The 21,335-nt window shown below is 47.9% G+C and overlaps 1 protein-coding gene across 10 annotated transcripts in view; it reads right to left on the bottom strand.

Moving 5' to 3' along the window:
- LOC148474522 (uncharacterized) overlaps nucleotides 1-21,335 on the bottom strand; it is a 174,684-nt gene that overhangs the window by 128,434 nt on the left and 24,915 nt on the right. For all 10 annotated transcript variants that reach the window (XM_088458483.1, XM_088458485.1, XM_088458487.1 and 7 more), the window contains exons 2-3: nucleotides 19,345-19,388; nucleotides 237-455 (exon numbers count right to left, since the gene is read on the bottom strand). In XM_088458483.1, the coding sequence (XP_088314609.1) occupies nucleotides 237-447 (211 nt within the window). In that variant the 5' untranslated portion in view covers nucleotides 448-455; nucleotides 19,345-19,388. The remainder of the gene's footprint in view (nucleotides 1-236; nucleotides 456-19,344; nucleotides 19,389-21,335) is intronic.

Raw genomic sequence — 21,335 nt, 5'->3', positions numbered from 1 at the left:
TGGTAATATCGGTGATTGGGTAATGAAGGACAGCAAGATGTTACAGGGAACCCGTCACCTCTGTGACTTCGTTTGGCTACATGTTTGTAAGAGCCTGTACATAATGCATGTTACATATCCCTTTTATGTCTTATACTTCACAGAAACACCTGCTGAATTGTGTAACCTGTATAGAAGGAACATGGAAAAGCAGTCACATGGCATCAGAAGCCAGGCGTAATCACGGTGAGACTTACGTTCAGTCTGGCTCCCACCACTTAGGCCTTTGCTGCCTGGTTCCTTTGTGTCATCATCCAGCAGGGGAACATAGTCCGTTCTGTCACACGTCTCCCCAATAACATCATCATAAGCCTCCGCCTCCAGACTGCTGATGAAGTCCCGTTTGATCTCCGGCTCAAAGTCAGGTGGAGCGTCTGTCAGGGCATCCACAAGCTCAAGGTCAGCCATTCTCTGGTCTGGGGAAATGAACGGAACATTATCAGGTTGTGTAAGAGCAATGCCACACAAGGTACCAACAGAATTATCACTATGGTTATAAAAAGGCAGGTTTCTATAGGGTCTAATAGATGCTTAATTCAAAGGTCTCGGCAGGTTTTTGCCTAGGTGTAAACTTTGTCAGGGCCACACATTGTCACACAATCCCTAAAAATGGGGACACAAAATTACACAGGTACCAGGACTGGCTATAGTGGAAAATGGCAGTCTGCCAACAACCTGTGTACAAAAGTATAATTTTACCTCAGTCTGAGTGGAATTGGTATGAATCACTGCCAGACCTAAGCCCGGCAAATGAAATACCGACAACAGCAGCTGAAGATCCCGACTAGCGTTCCCGCTAGGCTGTTTTAGCGGGGCGCACCCTGCCCTCCAGAAGGAGGGCAAAAGGCGCCCCTGTCCTCACAGCCTGCGGGTGCCGGGAGAAATGTGCGGTGACCAGGTCACAGTCGGAGAATAGACGCCAGGCGCATGCGCCTGGCATCTATTCTCCCTGTCTGCAGCGCTCGGGCGCCGCCCGGTGTGTCCGTAAGTGCCGGGCACGCCCGCAAGTATGACGAAAAAGGGAATGCATCTTATATACACGCCCCTTTTTATTGCCACGCCCCTTTTTATTGCCACGCCCCCTTTTCGGATGCACGGGCGCCTTTGGCGCTTGCACAAAGTTCAAAGTTGCCCTCTCTAGCTCCGGCGCCCTGCCTGCCGCCGGAGCTAGAGTGAACACTACCCGACTAAGGTAAGTAACACCCCTAACTCTCCCCTTTCCCCCCCCCTAACCCGCCCTTTGGGGGAGGCACCCTTGAGTGCCTAACCCCGAGTAGCCTTAGCCTAAACCTAATACCTTACCCTAACCCCCCATTCCCCTAGCGTTACCCTAACCCTCCCGGGAGGGTCCCTATCCCAAAAGTACCCCCCCTCCCTCAGGAGTCCCTGATCCTAACCCTCCACCCCTTCCCACAAGATGGGAGAATATTCCATCTGATCCCATCTTGTCAATTTTTCACCATTGTAACCAAAGTTGTATCGCTGAATAAACAGCAATAGGATTAGACGTACTGCACCTATTTCAGATTTACAGGGATAAGTTACAATAGGACAAACCTACAATTAACATGGTGTGTGTGTGTGTGTATGTGTATGTGTGTGTGTATGTGTGTATGTATGTGTGTATGTATGTGTGTATGTGTGTATATGGTTGTGTGTGTGTGTGTGTGTGTGTGTATGGTTGTGTGTGTATGGTTGTGTGTGTATGTGTGTGTGTATGTGTGTGTGTATGGTTGTGTGTGTATGGTTGTGTGTGTATGGTTGTGTGTGTATGGTTGTGTGTGTATGGTTGTGTGTGTATGGTTGTGTGTGTATGGTTGTGTGTGTATGGTTGTGTGTGTATGGTTGTGTGTGTATGGTTGTGTGTGTATGGTTGTGTGTGTATGGTTGTGTGTGTATGGTTGTGTGTGTATGGTTGTGTGTGTATGGTTGTGTGTGTATGGTTGTGTGTGTATGGTTGTGTGTGTATGGTTGTGTGTGTATGGTTGTGTGTGTATGGTTGTGTGTGTATGGTTGTGTGTGTATGGTTGTGTGTGTATGGTTGTGTGTGTATGGTTGTGTGTGTATGGTTGTGTGTGTATGGTTGTGTGTGTATGGTTGTGTGTGTATGGTTGTGTGTGTATGGTTGTGTGTGTATGGTTGTGTGTGTATGGTTGTGTGTGTATGGTTGTGTGTGTATGGTTGTGTGTGTATGGTTGTGTGTGTATGGTTGTGTGTGTATGGTTGTGTGTGTATGGTTGTGTGTGTATGGTTGTGTGTGTATGGTTGTGTGTGTATGGTTGTGTGTGTGTGTGTATGTGTATGTGTGTGTGTGTGTGTATGTGTGTGTGTGTGTGTATGTGTGTGTGTCCATATTGCAGCTATAACGGATCTGAAAACTATAACGGGTCATGTACTAACTTGCAAGACCCAGAGAGCAAATGTCCACTTTCAGCTTTCAGGGGTGGGGAACCTTATTTCTGCCAAGGGCCATTTGGATATTTATAACATAATTCACGGGCTCGGGCCAGGCCACGCCCCTACATGTGACATCACTTGGGGGGAGCGGTGTGACCATCTGAAGCATCGTAAGGACGATCCAGGCGGCACTGCTGCATCGATTCTGGCTGCATTGGCACCCTGATAGCCAGCAGTGGCTAGCCGAAAAAAGCTCCTAGATTTATTGACTTGGCAGGGACAGACAAAATGATTTTGCAGGCCTTATACGGCCCGCGGGCCAGACGTTGCCCACCCCTGAGCTAAGTAAAGGTGTGGTTACAGTCCCTTTTAATGAATGAATGTACCATACATTTTGCTCGGCTTCAATTCCCCAGACACAACCTACATTTGAAGAGTGCAGTTAGGTGACAGACATGAGCGCTGGCACTTAATGTACAGACAATCCCCACACACTGCTCTAAGCCCCGCACAGATTAAGCAACGCTAACAAATACAGAAAGACATCCAAATTGTGCTGTGACTGCCATAAATACCCATTTACAGATCTAAAGCTTCCAGGCTGTCCACACTGCACACTAATCCCAGATCACCAAAATGCTGAACTCCTCTGGATTTAGGGCCGAAAGCTTTTTTTTGGGGGGGGGGGGGGGGGGGTGATAGACAGGAGCAAAGTACTGAACACGCTATAAAGGCCAGCAGCAAGAGTGACACCTTATATGTAACATCACACAGTATAACCAGCATCACAGCAGGCATAACGGAGCGCGGGAACACAGCGACAGCTTATAGATCCGATCTTTACAATCTCCCCGACCTGCCGCAATCTGAGAACAATCCATAATAATGACCAGTAATTGTCTGATTACCAAAATTATCAATGGCTGCTACAGACAGCCGAGAACAGCGGCCCGCCAGGGTGTACATAGGGGTCCCACCCAATGAGGTGCGAGTTAGTTTCATGAAACTCGCTCTGCATGAATTCTCGCTCCCGAGAAACACTTCAAACAACTAGAGATGCCAACTCGCGCTACACGCGGGGAGGGCGAGCGAATTTACTGTAACGTGACTTGGGAGAAGGACATGATAAAGTGGGGAAACCATCCTGGACCCCCAAAAAAGGGACAATGTCATTAGCACAATCATGCAGAAGGCTGTGTGTGGGCATAAAGGTGTCAAATGCGTGATAGGTGCATTAAAAAAAATAAATTAAGAAAAAAAAAAAAAACTTTCTTCGATTAGTCTCAACGAATTATACGAAAAATTCAAAAAATAAATAAAAATATAGAAAAAAGGTGTTTGGTTTTTTTTTTTCCCCCTCAGTGTCCTCAAATTAACACAAACAGTAAAAAAAAAAGCTTTCATTTCCAAAAACACCACTTTCCTGACTGAGCTCTGCGGTGGTCAGCAAGGCGCACAGGCGGTCCGCCAGGAGCGGCGATTTGCCGATCAGTATGCAGAACACTGTCTGATCCTGCACTCAGAGTCCGGCCAATAACATATTCTGTGTTCCAAAGCCGGTTCCCCATGCCACTGTGCATAAGGGACATTTATTACTGCTGCCAGGCAGATTATGAATTGGGGCACTGCTGTGTGTGGCACGATGAGTTATGGGCACTGCTCCCAGGCAGATTATTGTATTGGCTGCATTATAGTGCGTGACAAGTTATGGACACTGCATCCACTGTGATAACATCCTGCCCTTAGTAATCCTAAAGCGAACACTAGGCCGAATGCTGTACTGCACCGACCTGACTCTCCCAGCGCCTTAAAATCCTTTAAACATAGCAGGCGGCCACAGTAAATGAATCAGTTTCGCAGGTGCAGCAACCGGACTGTCGGCCTAGCTGGCTGCCAGCGACCTCCTCTGCATTTACTATTCCCATAAAGGTGTCCTCTCACTTCCTCTACAGTAACTTCATTCATTCATATAGGAATTCAGACGGCTGCGCGGTAGTAGTTTTACTGCGATATCAGCAGCTATTCTAGCTCACTATACATGTTACACATGACAGTAGTGTTAATTTAGGTATAACGTTCCCCTGGTTAGACGTTACCGATACACGAGCTACAGGTAATGGCTAGAAATCGGTCTTACAGAGAGAGACAGACGCCAGCACTGTGAAGTACCCTGGTAAGGTGGACACAGTGATCTACACAACCACGGATCATCATAATCCTGAGACATTACGGGCAGCCATTCGTTTTCCAAAGTGAGACGGGCTACAACGGAGCCCACTTCAATCTACAGACGCCCAAACAGGAGTAAGAGGACAGTATGCTCCAAATAGAAGTTTTGTCTCCCGATTCTCGTACTCGCGGGTCATTGCGGTTGTATGTGGCGCTTTGTAAGCAGATAACAAATCCCTCTCCTGCACTGATGAGCTCTAACAAGAATTAAAGTGTAGTTTGGTTTCTCAGCACTGATAGGCTAAAAAAAAACAAACAAACACACAATTGGAAATACCACCGACCAATAACCACTTTGCAAAGATCTCACTCAGTTTGCTCCCTTGGGGCGAGGAATGTAATTCCCTGGTATTGATGTAATGTCAGTCATTATGGGGTGAGGTGGAAAACTTGCCATGTCGGCACTGCTGTAAGTGACAGCTATGTGCATATATATTGTTCACTCTAGGTCCACAGCACCGGGCAGGGTGCCGGACCTAGAAATAGGCACATTTGCGCGCACACGAAAAAGGGGACGTGGCCACGAGAAGAGTAGCGCGTCTTTAAGACGTTCCCCTATTCCTAACTCTTGGGGGTGTACCCGACACTTAGACAGGAGCGGCAGTGCCCGATGCACGGCTATTTTCCCCACCAGCAGACTATTACCGGGGAGCCGCCAAAAAGGGCAGGGCGCATTCTTTGCTAAAGAAAATTGGGCATGGCGTCGCTCTCAAAAGTCAACATGAATGAGTGCTCATCTGTATGTAGCTAATGTCCTTGAGAGGTTGGTGCAAATATATATATATTTTTTTAATTTTCTTTTCTTTTACACGGATTACACGAGGGACATACTGGTGGTGATCGGGGTAAGATTAGTGACCACCAAATGCTTATCTTTATCACCACAAGCTATTTTAATTATTTTGCAAGAGTCAACTGCAGGATAAAAGCTATGTTAATGGGAAATAGTAACAAGTTAATAAATCCATACAATAGTGCACCTTCCTAGGGAGTCTTATTCAGAGATTTATGGTGCAGCCCAAACAGCAATTAGTACGGTCACATACGCAGAGACTGATGGCGTATTCATAAAAGGGGTTAAGGAGAGTCAGTGTGGACAACACCTTTTCTACATTATTATTATTACAGGAAAACATAACATATACATAACCGTGGCGCATCTAGAATACCGTGATGTATCATACAGTCTCTGGTGAGAAAGGTGCAGCAACACCTATTCTTCCCGAGAAGGATGGGGGCTACAGGAATGAGTAAATAGACATACGATATTTCATCGATGTATAGTTTAGAGTGTTTTGACTTCTGGCATCGTAACTGTACAGTTGCCGAGCGTGGACAAGACAGTCGGGCGCGTGATTTTAAAAAAGGCCAAGGAAATAATCACAAGTGTCATCCATAATTGTGGTTTGTTTAATTTACGGTCTTCATAAAGACGTCTGAAGCTGGCCACACACTAAACGACTCGCAAACGATGCAAAGTCGTTAACAATTTCCCTTGAACTCCCCGGCAGCTCCCTGGCAGTCCTGAACAAAAGATATTGTGCAGAGTGTTAAATTTTGACAAACGATCTACGAACTACCTATCGTGCGTCCTTAACGGTTTCCAGCCCATCCTTAAAGTGGTTGCCAGATCTTACCTGCAGTAGGTAAGACCTGAAGATACGATTAACGACCTGCGGTACCACGCATCGGATTATCATCGCTCAGTGGAAACTGCACAATTTGCACAAGTTTTTAACTATTTATTGTTACGATGCATCGAAATCGTGCAGACAATCGTCTAGTGCAGGGGTCTTCAAACTTGGCCCTCCAGCTGCTGTGGAACTACACATCCCAGCATGCACTGCCACCTTTTTGATATAAGAGCATGCTAAAACTATGTGCAGTGCATGCTGGGATGTGTAGTTCCACAGCATCTGGAGGGCCAAGTTTGAAGACCCCTGGTCTAGTGTGTGGGCACCTTTAGAACTACTGTAGAATGAGTCACAATACGCAAATGAAGAACTACTCCTCTTCCCCACGGTAATCAGCACGGTGAGCGCAGACTGTGCACTAGGCTTGAGTTTTATGTAATCGTTTTCTTCTTATGACCAGAGAGGTCCTTCCTATGTATTCACTATTAATTCTTGGTCTGAAGGAAGCCACTTACACCACGTGTCTAGCAAGGTCTTCGTAAAGAAGTCACCAGAAATGTGGCATAAGGAGAAGGTAGCAATGGCTAGAGCGCTGCACCAGTCTTTGCCATCTTCTGTGCAATATTTTTAGGAGGGAGAGGCCCCTTATTTCTTAACACCCGTCTGCACAAGAATGAGATTTGTGAATGGCTGTTGGGTAAGTAAAGGTCTCACACTCGGTAAATATAAGGATATCAGGCACATGGTGACTATTGCCCTGCGGGTACCATAACTGGCTTATATGTGCGCGGCAGGGGGTCACAGCAATGCATTCCCCCCCATAAGAGCAATGCCAGTGGTTACATGCCATGATCAGAGTACCACTCTGCCTCCAGTGTGCCCTTGCTCTCCACAGTAACTTGTCTGTAATCTCCTTACAGGGGATTATGGGAGAACAGTTTTAGGACGAGCAGCTACAGAAACGTGGATATTCAGCGAGGTCACAGCAGCCTGCGCACTAGTCCAGGGGCGCAGTAATGCGTATTTACAGCATCCCAAAAATTTTTCCTAATAAAAATAAAATAATTGAACATTGTTCCTTCCGACAGTGGACAGAAATTCCATATACACAGACGCAGTAAGTCTGGTCACCATCCATCACAAAACCTAAACAGTGCCACACCACTTCCACCAACGCTGAAACTAAACCCTATAACGCCTCAAGTGAACAATTTCTGCCACTGATCGTGGCGCAGACCTGCCCTAGTAACAGAGGGCGGGAGGGGCGATACCACTGCCTGGAGCTATTGACGCATCAGTCACGGGGGTCTGACAACTGCGAGCAAAACCGGAAACATTAACACATCATCTAGGAAAGAAGTCCCTAATGACTGCACTCGTGTATAACGTAACAAAAGGACAATTATTAATCATCCATTTATCAGGAGACAGAAGCACATCTGTCCCTGTAACCAGTCTCATGACTGCACTACGTTCCTAGTCCCTACAGTTGTTACAAAGTTACAGCTAAACCATAATACAGCATTTATGTAGCATTACTGCCCCCCAGTAACAATACAGATGTGCCCAGTATGACATACACTATATAGACAAAACTATTTGGCCACAGCTGTTAATTATTGAATTGAGGTGTTTCAATCAGACCCGTTGCCACAGGTGAATAAAATCAAGAACCTAGCCACATAGTCGCCATCTGCAAATGTTTGTGATACAAAATGTGTCGCTCTGAAGAGCTGTGACTTAAGCGTGGTCCTGCGATAGGCAGCGTGGTCCTGCGATAGGCAGCGTGGTCCTGCGATAGGCAGCGTGGTCCTGCGATAGGCAGCGTGGTCCTGCGATAGGCAGCGTGGTCCTGCGATAGGCAGCGTGGTCCTGCGATAGGCAGCCACCTTTGCAATAAGACAGATCGTGAAATTTCATCCCTGCTGGATATTCCACGGTCACCTGTAAGTGATATTATTAGAAAGTGGAAGCGTTTAGGAACAACAGCAACTCAGCCACAAAGCGGAAGACCACGGAAAATCAGAGCGTGGTCAACGACTGCTAAGGCGAATGGTGCGTAAAAGTCGCCAACGCTCTGCTGACTCCATAGCTGAAGAGTTCCAAACTTCCACTGGCATTAACGTAAGCACAAAGACTGTGCGACAGGAGCTTAATGTAATGGGTTTCCATGGCCGAGCAGCTGCATGGAGGCCTCACATCACCAATGACAAGCGTGGGATGGAGCGGTGTAACGTACACAGACACTGGACTGTGGAGCAGTGGAAACGTGTTCTGTGGTGTAACCAATCACGCTTCTCTGTTTGGCAGAGTCTGGGTTTGGCGGATGCCGGGAGAACGTTACCTGTCTGACTGCATTGTGCATACTGTGAAGTGTGGTGGAGGAGGGATAATGGTACATGGGGCTGTGTCAGGGTTTGGGCTACACCCCTTATCTCCAGTGAGGGGTAATCTTAGTGCTTCAGCATAAGACATTATGGACAATGCTGGGCTTCCAACTTTGTGGCAACAGTTTGGGGAAGGCCCTTTTTTATCCCAACATGACTGAGCCCCAGTGCACAGAGCAAGGACTATAATGACATGATGTGATGAGGTCAGTGTAGGAGAACGTGACTGCCCCGCACAGAGCCCTGACCCCATCCAGCACCTACGGGATGCCTTGGAACGGAGATTGTGAGCCAGGCCTTCTCATCCAACATCAGTGCCTTACCCCATAAATGCTCCACAGAATGAGTGGGCACAAACTCCCACAGAAACCCTACAACGTCTTGTGGAGCCTTCCAAGGAAAGTGGAAGCTGTAATAGCTACAAAGGGGGACCAACTCCATATTAAAGTATATGTATTTGAATACAAGGTCATCACAGTCCGTTGGTGTAATGGTCAGGCCTCCGAATACTTTTCGTCATTATGACTTCATCAGTGGGTGTGGTCTGGTCACACTGGGTATCCTCCTTATAGTGGCTTTGTATATATAAAGTTTGTTGGTGAATATCTTCCACAGCTCTCAAAGTAAAGCTGCTAAATCTTACATAGTTATTCAGTATCAAAAAGTAAGCAACAAACCTCATCTATAAAATGTCATTGGTCTATTTGCCTGTCCGATTATGGATTTGGACCCCTCTGCACCGATTCGGATGAAACCAATGCGAGGTGGTCCAGTTGGATCCTTGCCAGGTTTTAGGGGGGGGTTAGGGTCCTAGTCGGACCTCTCGTGTACGATGAGCAGAACATTGATCCGGGAAGTCTGTTTTGGGCCTTCCACTGGATGCTGCATTAACCCCCGGGTGCGCTGGTTTCGAGTAGCAACCGCTATTACACTTCCCCGGCGCCCGACAGATTACCACCCACAGCTTTTGCAAGCGGCCAGGTGATGGTCGCGACCATCGGGCTTGCGACAAGACCCTTGTGGTAGGGTCTCATTCCCGCAAGCCTAATAGAGCAGGAAACTCACTATTGACATCACTCGTTTGGCCTGCCACCCCCCGGCCCCTCCTACAAAACGGGGGGAGCTGTCAATCACAAACGACAGCCGCCCCGTCTTGCAGCGAGTCCCTCAGCAAACAAAATTTTGCTCGCGCGAGCGCACTGCCCGGCCATCGAGCGTCATGCGCACACGGGCGGGTCTGAATCAGGCCCCATGTTCACTCCCGATGACCGAAGGAGAGCAATCATGACTGACATGAGTTTGGTGAAAATGTGGGGAGCCGAGGATAACCCAAACTGCAATGCCCGAAACTGGAAGTGATCTTGCAATATTATGGCAAAACGCAGGAAGGCCTGATATGGAGATAGGCATCCTTGATATCCAGGGATTTGTGGTTTAAGATGGGCCTGACTGATTTCCTTCCAGTTTGAGTACTACAAACAGGTCCGAGTAAAATCCCGTACCTCGATGTTCCGGAACCGGAACTAGCACAGATGATACTAGTAGAGACTGGATAGCCTCCTGTAGAACCCTGGCCTTGTCTGCAGGTATTGGCAGACATAGTGAAGAACCAAGATACTGCTCTCTTAAGCTGCATACACACAAAGATTCTGTCCAACCATCTAACTTGGTGATTGGTTGGAATGAAAATCTGGTAACGTATGGGAGTAACTGATAATCAGCAATTTGCTCCTAAATGTTAGGAAACAGATGAAAATGGCATCAGACAAGTTTGTTAAATGTTCGATCTAAACAATTTGCGCAAACAGTTTTTGTCCATTTTCCAGCGTTTGGGAGTAAATTGCTGATTGTGATTTACTTTCATACCTTACCAGATTTTCATTCCAACCAATCAACTTGGACAGAAAATCTTTAAGTGTGTATGCAGCTTAAGTCTGCAAATCCACGGTTCTGAAGAGGTCTGGTTCCCAACTTGTTGAAATTTTGTTTTTTTAAACGGGCTCCCACCGCATTAGACCCCAGGTGGGAGCGGTAGACCGTCATGCCACCTGTTTATCAGCTGGTTGAGACTCCTGTCGACACAATGTGTGGCCGACCTCTACCTTTGCCGCCTCTTACCAGAGGGCTCTGCGTCCCGAAATAGCACAAGCAGATATACGAGCACTAATGTGACTGATATCCTTAGAAGCTTCTCCCAGGTAAACTGCAGACTCACGGATGTGTTCTGCTAGTAGACGTAGCTCTGCTCTGGCGGTACCTCAGACCTGTAATCAACTGGTCTGCCCAGCAAACCACAGCCTTGCTAAGCCAAGCGGTAACAACGGTGGGTCTAAGCTGAGCACCCGCTGCAGTATAAATAGACCTTAGTATTGTCTCCAACTTACGATCTTTTAGTACTGTAGCTCCCGGTACTGAGAGTGATGCTGCTTTTCTTAGAAAGACGGGAGACAGACACATCTACAAGAGGTGTTTCCCACTTCTCCATCATGGATGATGGAAAGGGATAGATAGACGGAAACCTGCGCGGAATTTGGAACCGCTTATCCGGTTGTTTCCAGACCACTGAGAGCGGTTGTTGAAGTTGTTGTGAGAACAGAAAAACAGTCGAGCTCTTTGGCTGTTCATTAAATAATTCACCCTCCTGGGATGCAGGAACTATATCTTCCGGTAATTTAAGGATTTTTCTGAACGCCCAAATTAGAGATTCTTCCCCTGGAGAGGCTGACTCTAACTTCCCTCTTCGGACTCCGTTGCGAGGAATTCATCGTCCAACTCCTCTGACTGGAGAACAGTAGTTAGAGGACACTTTGAGTCGGTCTTTGGTAGTAAGTGGAGGGTATAGATATCGCTGTACCCATAACCTGTACCACGGTGTCTAGAGACTTGGTTGGCCGAGCAACCCAGGGAGGTGGAGACTTACGTGCCTCAGCTAACTGACGTTAAGTCCGTCATAACTCCCTATATGTCAGCGGCCCATGGAGGAGCAGGCGAGGCAGTAATAGCCATAGGTGGATCCGTTACTATACAAGCATCACATAACGTGGACCCAGTGGCATGCAGCTTGGTTTATATGTTGTTACACTTAGAACAGACAAACATCTTTTGAGAAGCCTTCGTTCTGTTTGACATGGATACACACAGTCACCCAGAGGGACAGAGTATACACAGAAGAGAATCGGAAATGAAACAGAAGCCCCACACCCTTCCCACGGATAAGATTCCCTGCACTTACACCCCAGTGATTATCTCTACCAGGGACATAGGGCCCGATTCAGAGTTGATAATAGAGAGAGATCTCTCGCTCTCAACTGATCATCTTGGTGACACCAGGCTGCAATGCGGGGGGGGGGGGGGGGGGGGCAGATTTAAAATGTGCAGAGAGATTTAGATTTGGGGAGGGAGGTGTCCAAACTGACATCAAAATTGTAGAGTAATAATAAAGCTGTGCGGTATTTGTGGGATACATGTAAAAGCAGCCAGTATTTACCATCCATGCAGATTTTTGGTTATGTATTTACACCCCTTGCATTTCAACATGGTTTGCCCAAGTACACGGTTAAGTGCTCTCTCTCTATTTCCCAACTCTGAATCAGGCCCATAGGCAGGAGAATCAGCCTTCTGTGCGAACAACAGCCTCACACGGGATATAGAGAGGAGAATCAGCCTTCTGTGCGAACAACAGCCTCACACGGGATATAGAGAAGAGAATCAGCCTTCTGTGCACACTACAGCCTCACACGGGATATAGACAGGAGAATCAGCCTTCTGTGCGCACTACAGCCTCACACGGGATATAGCCAGGAGAATCAGCCTTCTGTGCGAACAACAGCCTCACACGGGATATAGACAGGAGAATCAGCCTTCTGTGCGAACAACAGCCTCACACGGGATATAGAGAGGAGAATCAGCCTTCTGTGCGCACTACAGCCTCACACGGGATATAGAGAAGAGAATCAGCCTTCTGTGCGCACTACAGCCTCACACGGGATATAGACAGGAGAATCAGCCTTCTGTGCGCACTACAGCCTCACACGGGATATAGCCAGGAGAATCAGCCTTCTGTGCACACAACAGCCTCACACGGGATATAGCCAGGAGAATCAGCCTTCTGTGCACACAACAGCCTCACACGGGATATAGCCAGGAGAATCAGCCTTCTGTGCGCACTACAGCCTCACACGGGATATAGCCAGGAGAATCAGCCTTCTGTGCGAACAACAGCCTCACACGGGATATAGAGAGGAGAATCAGCCTTCTGTGCGAACAACAGCCTCACACGGGATATAGAGAAGAGAATCAGCCTTCTGTGCACACTACAGCCTCACACGGGATATAGACAGGAGAATCAGCCTTCTGTGCGCACTACAGCCTCACACGGGATATAGCCAGGAGAATCAGCCTTCTGTGCGCACTACAGCCTCACACGGGATATAGCCAGGAGAATCAGCCTCACACGGGATATAGCCAGGAGAATCAGCCTTCTGTGCACACTACAGCCTCACACGGGATATAGCCAGGAGAATCAGCCTTCTGTGCGCACAACAGCCTCACACGGGATATAGCCAGGAGAATCAGCCTTCTGTGCGCACTACAGCCTCACACGGGATATAGCCAGGAGAATCAGCCTTCTGTGCGCACTACAGCCTCACACGGGATATAGCCAGGAGAATCAGCCTCACACGGGATATAGCCAGGAGAATCAGCCTTCTGTGCGCACAACAGCCTCACACAGGATATAGCCAGGAGAATCAGCCTTCTGTGCGCACTACAGCCTCACACGGGATATAGCCAGGAGAATCAGCCCCACACGGGATATAGCCAGGAGAAAGCCTTCTGTGCGAACAACAGCCTCACACGGGATATAGCCAGGAGAATCAGCCTTCTGTGCACACAACAGCCTCACACGGGATATAGCCAGGAGAATCAGCCTTCTGTGCACACTACAGCCTCACACGGGATATAGCCAGGAGAATCAGCCTTCTGTGCACACAACAGCCTCACACGGGATATAGCCAGGAGAATCAGCCTTCTGTGCACAGTACAGCCTCACACGGGATATAGCCAGGAGAATCAGCCTTCTGTGCACACAACAGCCTCACACGGGATATAGCCAGGAGAATCAGCCTTCTGTGCACACTACAGCCTCACACGGGATATAGGCAGGAGAATCAGCCTTCTGTGCGCACTACAGCCTCACACGGGATATAGCCAGGAGATTCAGCCTTCTGTGCGCACTACAGCCTCACACGGGATATAGCCAGGAGAATCAGCCTTCTGTGCGCACTACAGCCTCACACGGGATATAGCCAGGAGAATCAGCCTTCTGTGCGCACTACAGCCTCACACGGGATATAGCCAGGAGAGTCAGCCTTCTGTGCACACAGCAGCCCCACACGGGATATAGCCAGGAGAATCAGCCTTCTGTGCACACTACAGCCTCACACTGGATATAGCCAGGAGAATCAGCCTTCTGTGCGCACTACAGCCTCACACGGGATATAGCCAGGAGAATCAGCCTTCTGTGCGCACTACAGCCTCACACGGGATATAGCCAGGAGAGTCAGCCTTCTGTGCACACAGCAGCCCCACACGGGATATAGCCAGGAGAATCAGCCTTCTGTGCACACTACAGCCTCACACTGGATATAGCCAGGAGAATCAGCCTTCTGTACGCACTACAGCCCCACACGGGATATAGCCAGGAGAATCAGCCTTCTGTGCACACTACAGCCTCACACGGGATATAGCCAGGAGAATCAGCCTTCTGTGCGCACTACAGCCTCACACGGGATATAGCCAGGAGAATCAGCCTTCTGTGCACACTACAGCCTCACACGGGATATAGCCAGGAGAATCAGCCTTCTGTACGCACTACAGCCCCACACGGGATATAGCCAGGAGAATCAGCCTTCTGTGCTCACTACAGCCTCACACTGGATATAGCCAGGAGAATCAGCCTTCTGTGCTCACTACAGCCCCACACGGGATATAGCCAGGAGAAACAGCCTTCTGTGCACACTACAGCCTCACACGGGATATAGCCAGGAGAATCAGCCTTCTGTACGCACTACAGCCTCACACGGGATATAGCCAGGAGAATCAGCCTTCTGTACGCACTACAGCCCCACACGGGATATAGCCAGGAGAATCAGCCTTCTGTGCTCACTACAGCCTCACACGGGATATAGCCAGGAGAATCAGCCTTCTGTGCGCACTACAGCCTCACACGGGATATAGCCAGGAGAATCAGCCTTCTGTGCACACTACAGCCTCACACGGGATATAGCCAGGAGAATCAGCCTTCTGTACGCACTACAGCCCCACACGGGATATAGCCAGGAGAATCAGCCTTCTGTGCTCACTACAGCCCCACACGGGATATAGCCAGGAGAAACAGCCTTCAGTATTTGAGCTGCTGCACACTGCCTATAATTGGAGATATGCCGGCAGACAAGAGGTAGCAGCTCTGTTGCGCTCTCTGTATGGAACGCTCTCTCTCTCTGTTAATAGCACTCCCTTCTGCAGCAGGTCCTTGCAGTCAGTGTAGAAGTGCTGTTTTGGCGATAAGGAGCGGTCTGTTGCTTATTGTTACTCCTTCCTGTAGAACAGGGCGCCAGGTAACCTGACCCCATCTTTAGAGAGGTGGTGAAGGTTACCAGAATTGTGTTTTGCTGGAGCACAGCGGATTGTGACCAGCTCCTAGAAGGCACATTTCTAAACTGAGGGCTGCTGGGGCATAGAGGGGGGGAGGAGCTTCACACTTCTAAATTATTTAAAGTGCCAGCTCCAGTTATCCAGGCCTCTATACCCCAGCACCTTCCTCATGGACCGACTATAGGAACCCAGTTTATACCTGTATTCATTAGGTTAAAACCCCCTCACCTGTACATAGGAGCCAAAACACAGACAGGACACGATACTCCGTGACCGAAAGCAGCGTCACATCGCCGGCTAGCCGGCCGGGTGTACAGGAGTCCTGGCATCATATATACAACATGCTATACAGAGCCTGGCTATGTTTGCTGCAGACCTGTGGGAAATCCTCCACTAGGCGGCAGCAGACATCAGCTGCTTTATACACCTCAGTACAGAGCGGTCCATAGATCTCTGAGGGGGACAGAGAGAGAGAGGGGGGGGGAGGGAGGAGACACAGAGAGAGGGGGGGGAGGAGACAGAGAGGGGGGGGAGGAGACAGAGAGGGGGGGGAGGAGACAGAGAGGGGGGGGAGGAGACAGAGAGAGGGGGGGGAGGAGACAGAGAGAAGAAGGGGGGAGGAGACAGAGAGAAGAAGGGGGGAGGAGACAGAGAGAAGAAGGGGGGAGGAGACAGAGAGAAGAAGGGGGGAGGAGACAGAGAGAAGAAGGGGGGAGGAGACAGAGAGAAGAAGGGGGGAGGAGACAGAGAGAAGAAGGGGGGAGGAGACAGAGAGAAGAAGGGGGGAGGAGACAGAGAGAAGAAGGGGGGAGACAGAGAGAAGAAGGCAGAGCGTTAACTGGGCATAAATAACTGTACAGCTCTGATGGGTTTTGTATATATACATAATATAGGTGGTATACCGATCTATAGGTCACACAATGATTAGCAAAGTATTAGGAGACTCTGGGGGAGATGTGGTAAACGTTCCTGAATTAGGAAGGTTGGATAGACAGATCAGCCATTTCTCTGGACAGGAGAGGAACATTCGCTGAATGAGAGCGTTCCAGCGCTTTACATAGACAGACAGGAAGCTGGCAGTCTGTCCTCCATTACAGCAACACTGGGACCAGTCACAGCTCCATGGTGATAGAACTAGTAACTGCACACAAGGGATCCTGTGCTCTATGCAGACTTACATAATCCATCATACAAAACCATGCACGCAGGACCAAACCGCCGTTAGAGGGAGAGCGCACACGCAGATAGCACACCACCGTCAGAGGGAGACCGCACACACAGGAGCACGCTGCCGTCTGAGGGAAAGCGCACACTGCAGTCACAAGGAGACCACACATACAGGAGGGTGTCACTGTCACAGCCCTATTAAAAGAACACACATGAGATGTAGCTACATGGAGACTTCTCAGAGCAGCAGTGCATTATGGGACTGATTCAGCAGTGAACGCAGATCATCAGGAATCTGCGCATGTGCAGGACTCATTCTGTGAGTGTGCAGAATGTGTCCTGCAAACCCCTGAACGTCTCTGCCTGATTGACAGGCAGAGACATTTAAATGGGCGGTGGGGGGGCGGGTGTGGCTACCGTTCCCAGAAACAGGGGCGTGTATGCCCCGTTTTCCGGGAGTGGCTAGCCCAGGATCTGTGTTGATCCACAGGCCTGGAGCGGTCCACCATTGCGACCACAGATGATGATCCCAGCCTGCGACCTCTGTCGCAGTGCTGGGATTGCAAATACAACAGGGGGTGTCACACAAGGGGGTGTCACACGGTATACAATCAGGAAACCGGCTGCCTTAATACCGACAGCTGGCTTCCCGACTGTCATATCGCAGCGAGGGTGAAATGTCTGGCGTCTATATCTAGACACCCGTCATTTCCCCGACGCCGGGAGACAGGCACCTGCATCCCTCCTGCTGCATTTGCATTATTGCAAGGATCACAATTGCAAAGCTGCAATCATTAATCACATAGCAGGATGGATGCACTGAGCCACACACACAACATGTCCGTACAAAGTGTACAGGATAGCAAACACGCGAAGGACTGGTTCTAGACCATGTGGAGACCAGGGTAAACATTTCCTCTGGTCCTCCTGCCCCCTCTGTCTTACCAACGATGAAGATTAGACCAGCAACAGGTCCAACATAGCAGGTCCTAGGTGCAGGACAGAGACTGTACGCCGCTGTAAGGAGCTTGGCACACTGTGATTGGTTAGCAGAGACTGCGTTGCGGGAGAGCCTGGGAAATCCCTGCAATCAGGGAGATACAGGGAAGCGGATCACATTACGTCCTACGCAGCCGGCTATCAGGGGAGCCCAGGAACGTTGCACATTATAGATGAATTAGTACATAACGTACATATACATATTACACTAGGCTTGATTGTGGGAATTTCTGATAAAGACGATGTCCAAGAAGACGCACCAGATAAAGGCCCATTGGCCGCAGGTTATCATTACCTTTGTCACGCGCAGTTATTATTTGTGATCACCGTTTAAGCGATGCGTGTGGTGCCCCTCATTTTTCTTTGTTGTTCTAGAACTAGATTTATATTTTACATTTCTCAGCATTCATGAATGTGTCAGATGCAAGATACAACTGTCCCGTTCCCGCGCCCTCTCACAGCGCTGACGACACGCAGTGCCGAGCGTCATACAGCTGCAGTGTTTCTGCATTTCCCAGACTACGTCCCATGTCCGTCTGCAACGACACAACGCCAGTACTTGGTGGTTATTAGGCTATCTGACGGCACAGAGCGTAGCGTGACCCTGTCATACAGGAGGGGTACCCCAGGGCTCGGCCTCCACTTGTCTGGGCAGGAGGCTGTGTACACAAAGCTCCGGACCCAAATGCAACCTCATTATACAAACAACAAACTTCCACATTACACACACAGACAAACCCATTTCCTGTTCAATAAGAAACAAATCACTTCAAAAAAGGAAAAGCCCAACTTCCTAAAAAGGTTTGTCATGCAGAAGATAATGGCCGCCTGCCAGGGGGTGAGTCAGGGGCTCCCGTTCTCCAGGCAAAACGTTAAAACACAACATGCGAGTCCTGCAGCAGCGACGTAGCCCCATTCTCAGTGTTGTGTTCACGGACGCCTTATATACTAATCATTCCGCCCCGTTAGAAGCGCGATCATACATAGGCTTCATATGGCAGCAATTATGAATTTACAGCATTAGTCTTTTTTTAACCAAGGTTCTATAAGATTTCCTCGTAGATGACATTAGTCGTTTTTCCTCCGGGCGTCAACACGAGAAGATTTAGTTTTGACAGAACACGCAAAAGGGCCACGTAACGTTCTCCATGAGAAAAACAGTCTCCACTTAGGTCATCATCAGCCACGTTACATGTCTGACCCCGTGCTATATTTATTGCCACGCCAAAGCCCACTCTTACCGGGAATTGGACTGGTTTGAAATTAAAGAATAGTTTTTCACATAAATGAATTAGGAACGGTATAAAAAGGGAAAACCTGACATTGTGTATCAGTAGAACAGGTCTAACATCAATTTTTCTGAAGAAACTGGATAATATGTATCAATCTCTACATGGTATAAAATAAAGTCCATCGTAGTGATATCTCTAACGGTTCAGGCAGCGTGAGCCAAGAGCGCTCGGACGTCCATTTTTTCATCGCTATGCTTCACTAGTCACTCCCGCGCCCCACCCCCGTCACACAGTGCCGCGCCCCACCCCCGTCACACAGTGCCGCGCCCCACCCCCGTCACACAGTGCCGCGCCCCACCCCCGTCACACAGTGCCGCGCCCCACCCCCGTCACACAGTAATGTGTCATACACCTAAACCATCCACAAATGCTTTATAGAGAACTGCATCTCAAACCGTCCAGTGGTTCTCGATATTATCCCGAATACACACAGACGCCTACCGGGGATTTATTTTATACTATGTATAGATAGATACACTCACGTATACATAAACACATATATAAATATTTATACACTTAATGTATCCAGTGCTCATGTGACAATACCTTGACGGCAGGCGTCCACTTGTTGACACTTTCTTACAGATTTCCTAGAAGAGAGAGATTTGGGATTACTCACAGCAGGACTCTTACACTACAAAGCAAAGTGCAGAAACAACATTTATTACTGAGGTTTTGTTTTCTGGTGTCTGGAAAGTTATATACCACAATAATGAAGAAGTGTAACACGATAATAACCTAATAATATAGCGGAGATTACTTGGACTGTATATTGTAATACTGGGACTCAGCTAATTAGCCAGTGTGTCTGCTTCTTCTATGAGAACTCTGTATTGGCATCTTGTTACATGTCTACTAAATCAGACTATTTGTAACAAATAAAAGACATAGGGCTCTATCTACCACAATCTGCATATTGAATGCAGATTGTAGTGTAATATTAGCCAATACCACAGGGATTTACTATAAATCCCTTGCAGGGTCAGAGCTTGTGATAAAGCTCTGTCCCTGCAAATCCCCTTCGCAGCCTTATCACGGTATTTTCGCAAAAAAATACCGTGACAAGTGCCTGCGCCGACCGGCCGTGGCTAAGCCCCATCGCTATACCCCACCCTCCCTCCCTTAATTACACTTACCTCCAGTGATCGGGGCTCCGGTAAGCTGATCTCCCATCCTGCACTGGGATCCGGTCAGCTGACCGGATCCCAGAGCAGGATGGGAGACCAGCTGACCAGAGGGAGGACATCACCAGAGCCCCGATCACTGGTCCATGGACTCAGGTAAGTTTTTTTTATTTTTTTTATTTTCCAGCAGTGACCAGTGTGTGGGTCTGTTTAGCTGATCACTGGGGCCGGCTCCAGGCTCTGCCTATTAGAGCAGGAGTCCGGTAACCGGGGGAGACCCTGGATTACGCCACCTCCAGGTGGCGTTCTTATCACAGGGCTTCCCCCGGTATTTATTTTTTTCACAAGTTTTAGTAACTTGCAGACAGATCACATTTCCCATTACAATTATGGAAATGCGATCCGCTTACTAAAAATAAGTGATAATTAGGGGTTGTAGTAGAATTTTACGCATTCTACTCCAATTACCCTGTAACAACTTCATGTAATACTAAAATAATGTGAATAGGGTGTGAAAACACAAAAAACAACCTTTATCACTTTATTTTAGTAAAAATAATAAATAGAGCCCTTACTTTTAAATAACATAGTAACTTGCTGAGAAACTGGATCCAAACCACTGAAAACAGCAAAAGCTACTTAAGATCTGCAGTACAATAATATATATATATATATATATATATATATATATATATATATATATATATATATATATATATACATATATATATATATACATATACACACATACACACACACACACAGGTGCATAAATTTTGGCCTCTAGTCACCACCACAATGGCTTTAAATGAAATCGGAAAGTCTGCAGGTTAAATCACATCTTGTTTGTTTCATTTCACAGCCATTGTGGTGGTGACTAGAGCCAAAATAAGAAGATTCTGCAAAGTTTGGTCTATTAAGAATTTAAGTCAATTAAAAATAATTAAATACCAACTCAGTAATTATTGTTTTTAGACCTCTCTCTCCACAAATTAGTCCCAACAGGCACAAAAAAAGCAGGAAATCCCCTAAACACAGATGACAGACCCCTCCTACTACAGCATCACTGGAGAATATGCAGCAACTGGTCTGCATATAGAGGAACTACATAAAAACATGGCAGCATATAGAGGAACTACATAAAAACATGGCAGCATATAGAGGAACTACATAAAAACATGGCAGCCTACAGAGGAACTACATAAAAACATAGCAGCCCCTACATAAAAACATGGCAGCCTACAGAGGAACTACATAAAAACATAGCAGCCTACATAAAAACATGGCAGCCTATAGAGGAACTACATAAAAACATGGCAGCATATAGAGGAACTACATAAAAAACATGGCAGCATATAGAGGAACTACATAAAAACATGGCAGCATATAGAGGAACTACATAAAAACATGGCA

This window comes from Taudactylus pleione, unplaced genomic scaffold (assembly GCF_031769625.1).
Source record: "Taudactylus pleione unplaced genomic scaffold, aTauple2 ptg000838l, whole genome shotgun sequence".
NCBI lineage: Eukaryota > Metazoa > Chordata > Amphibia > Anura > Myobatrachidae > Taudactylus > Taudactylus pleione.
Note: the sequence above shows the minus strand (reverse complement) of the source record. Positions and strands in the feature narration are given on the sequence as shown.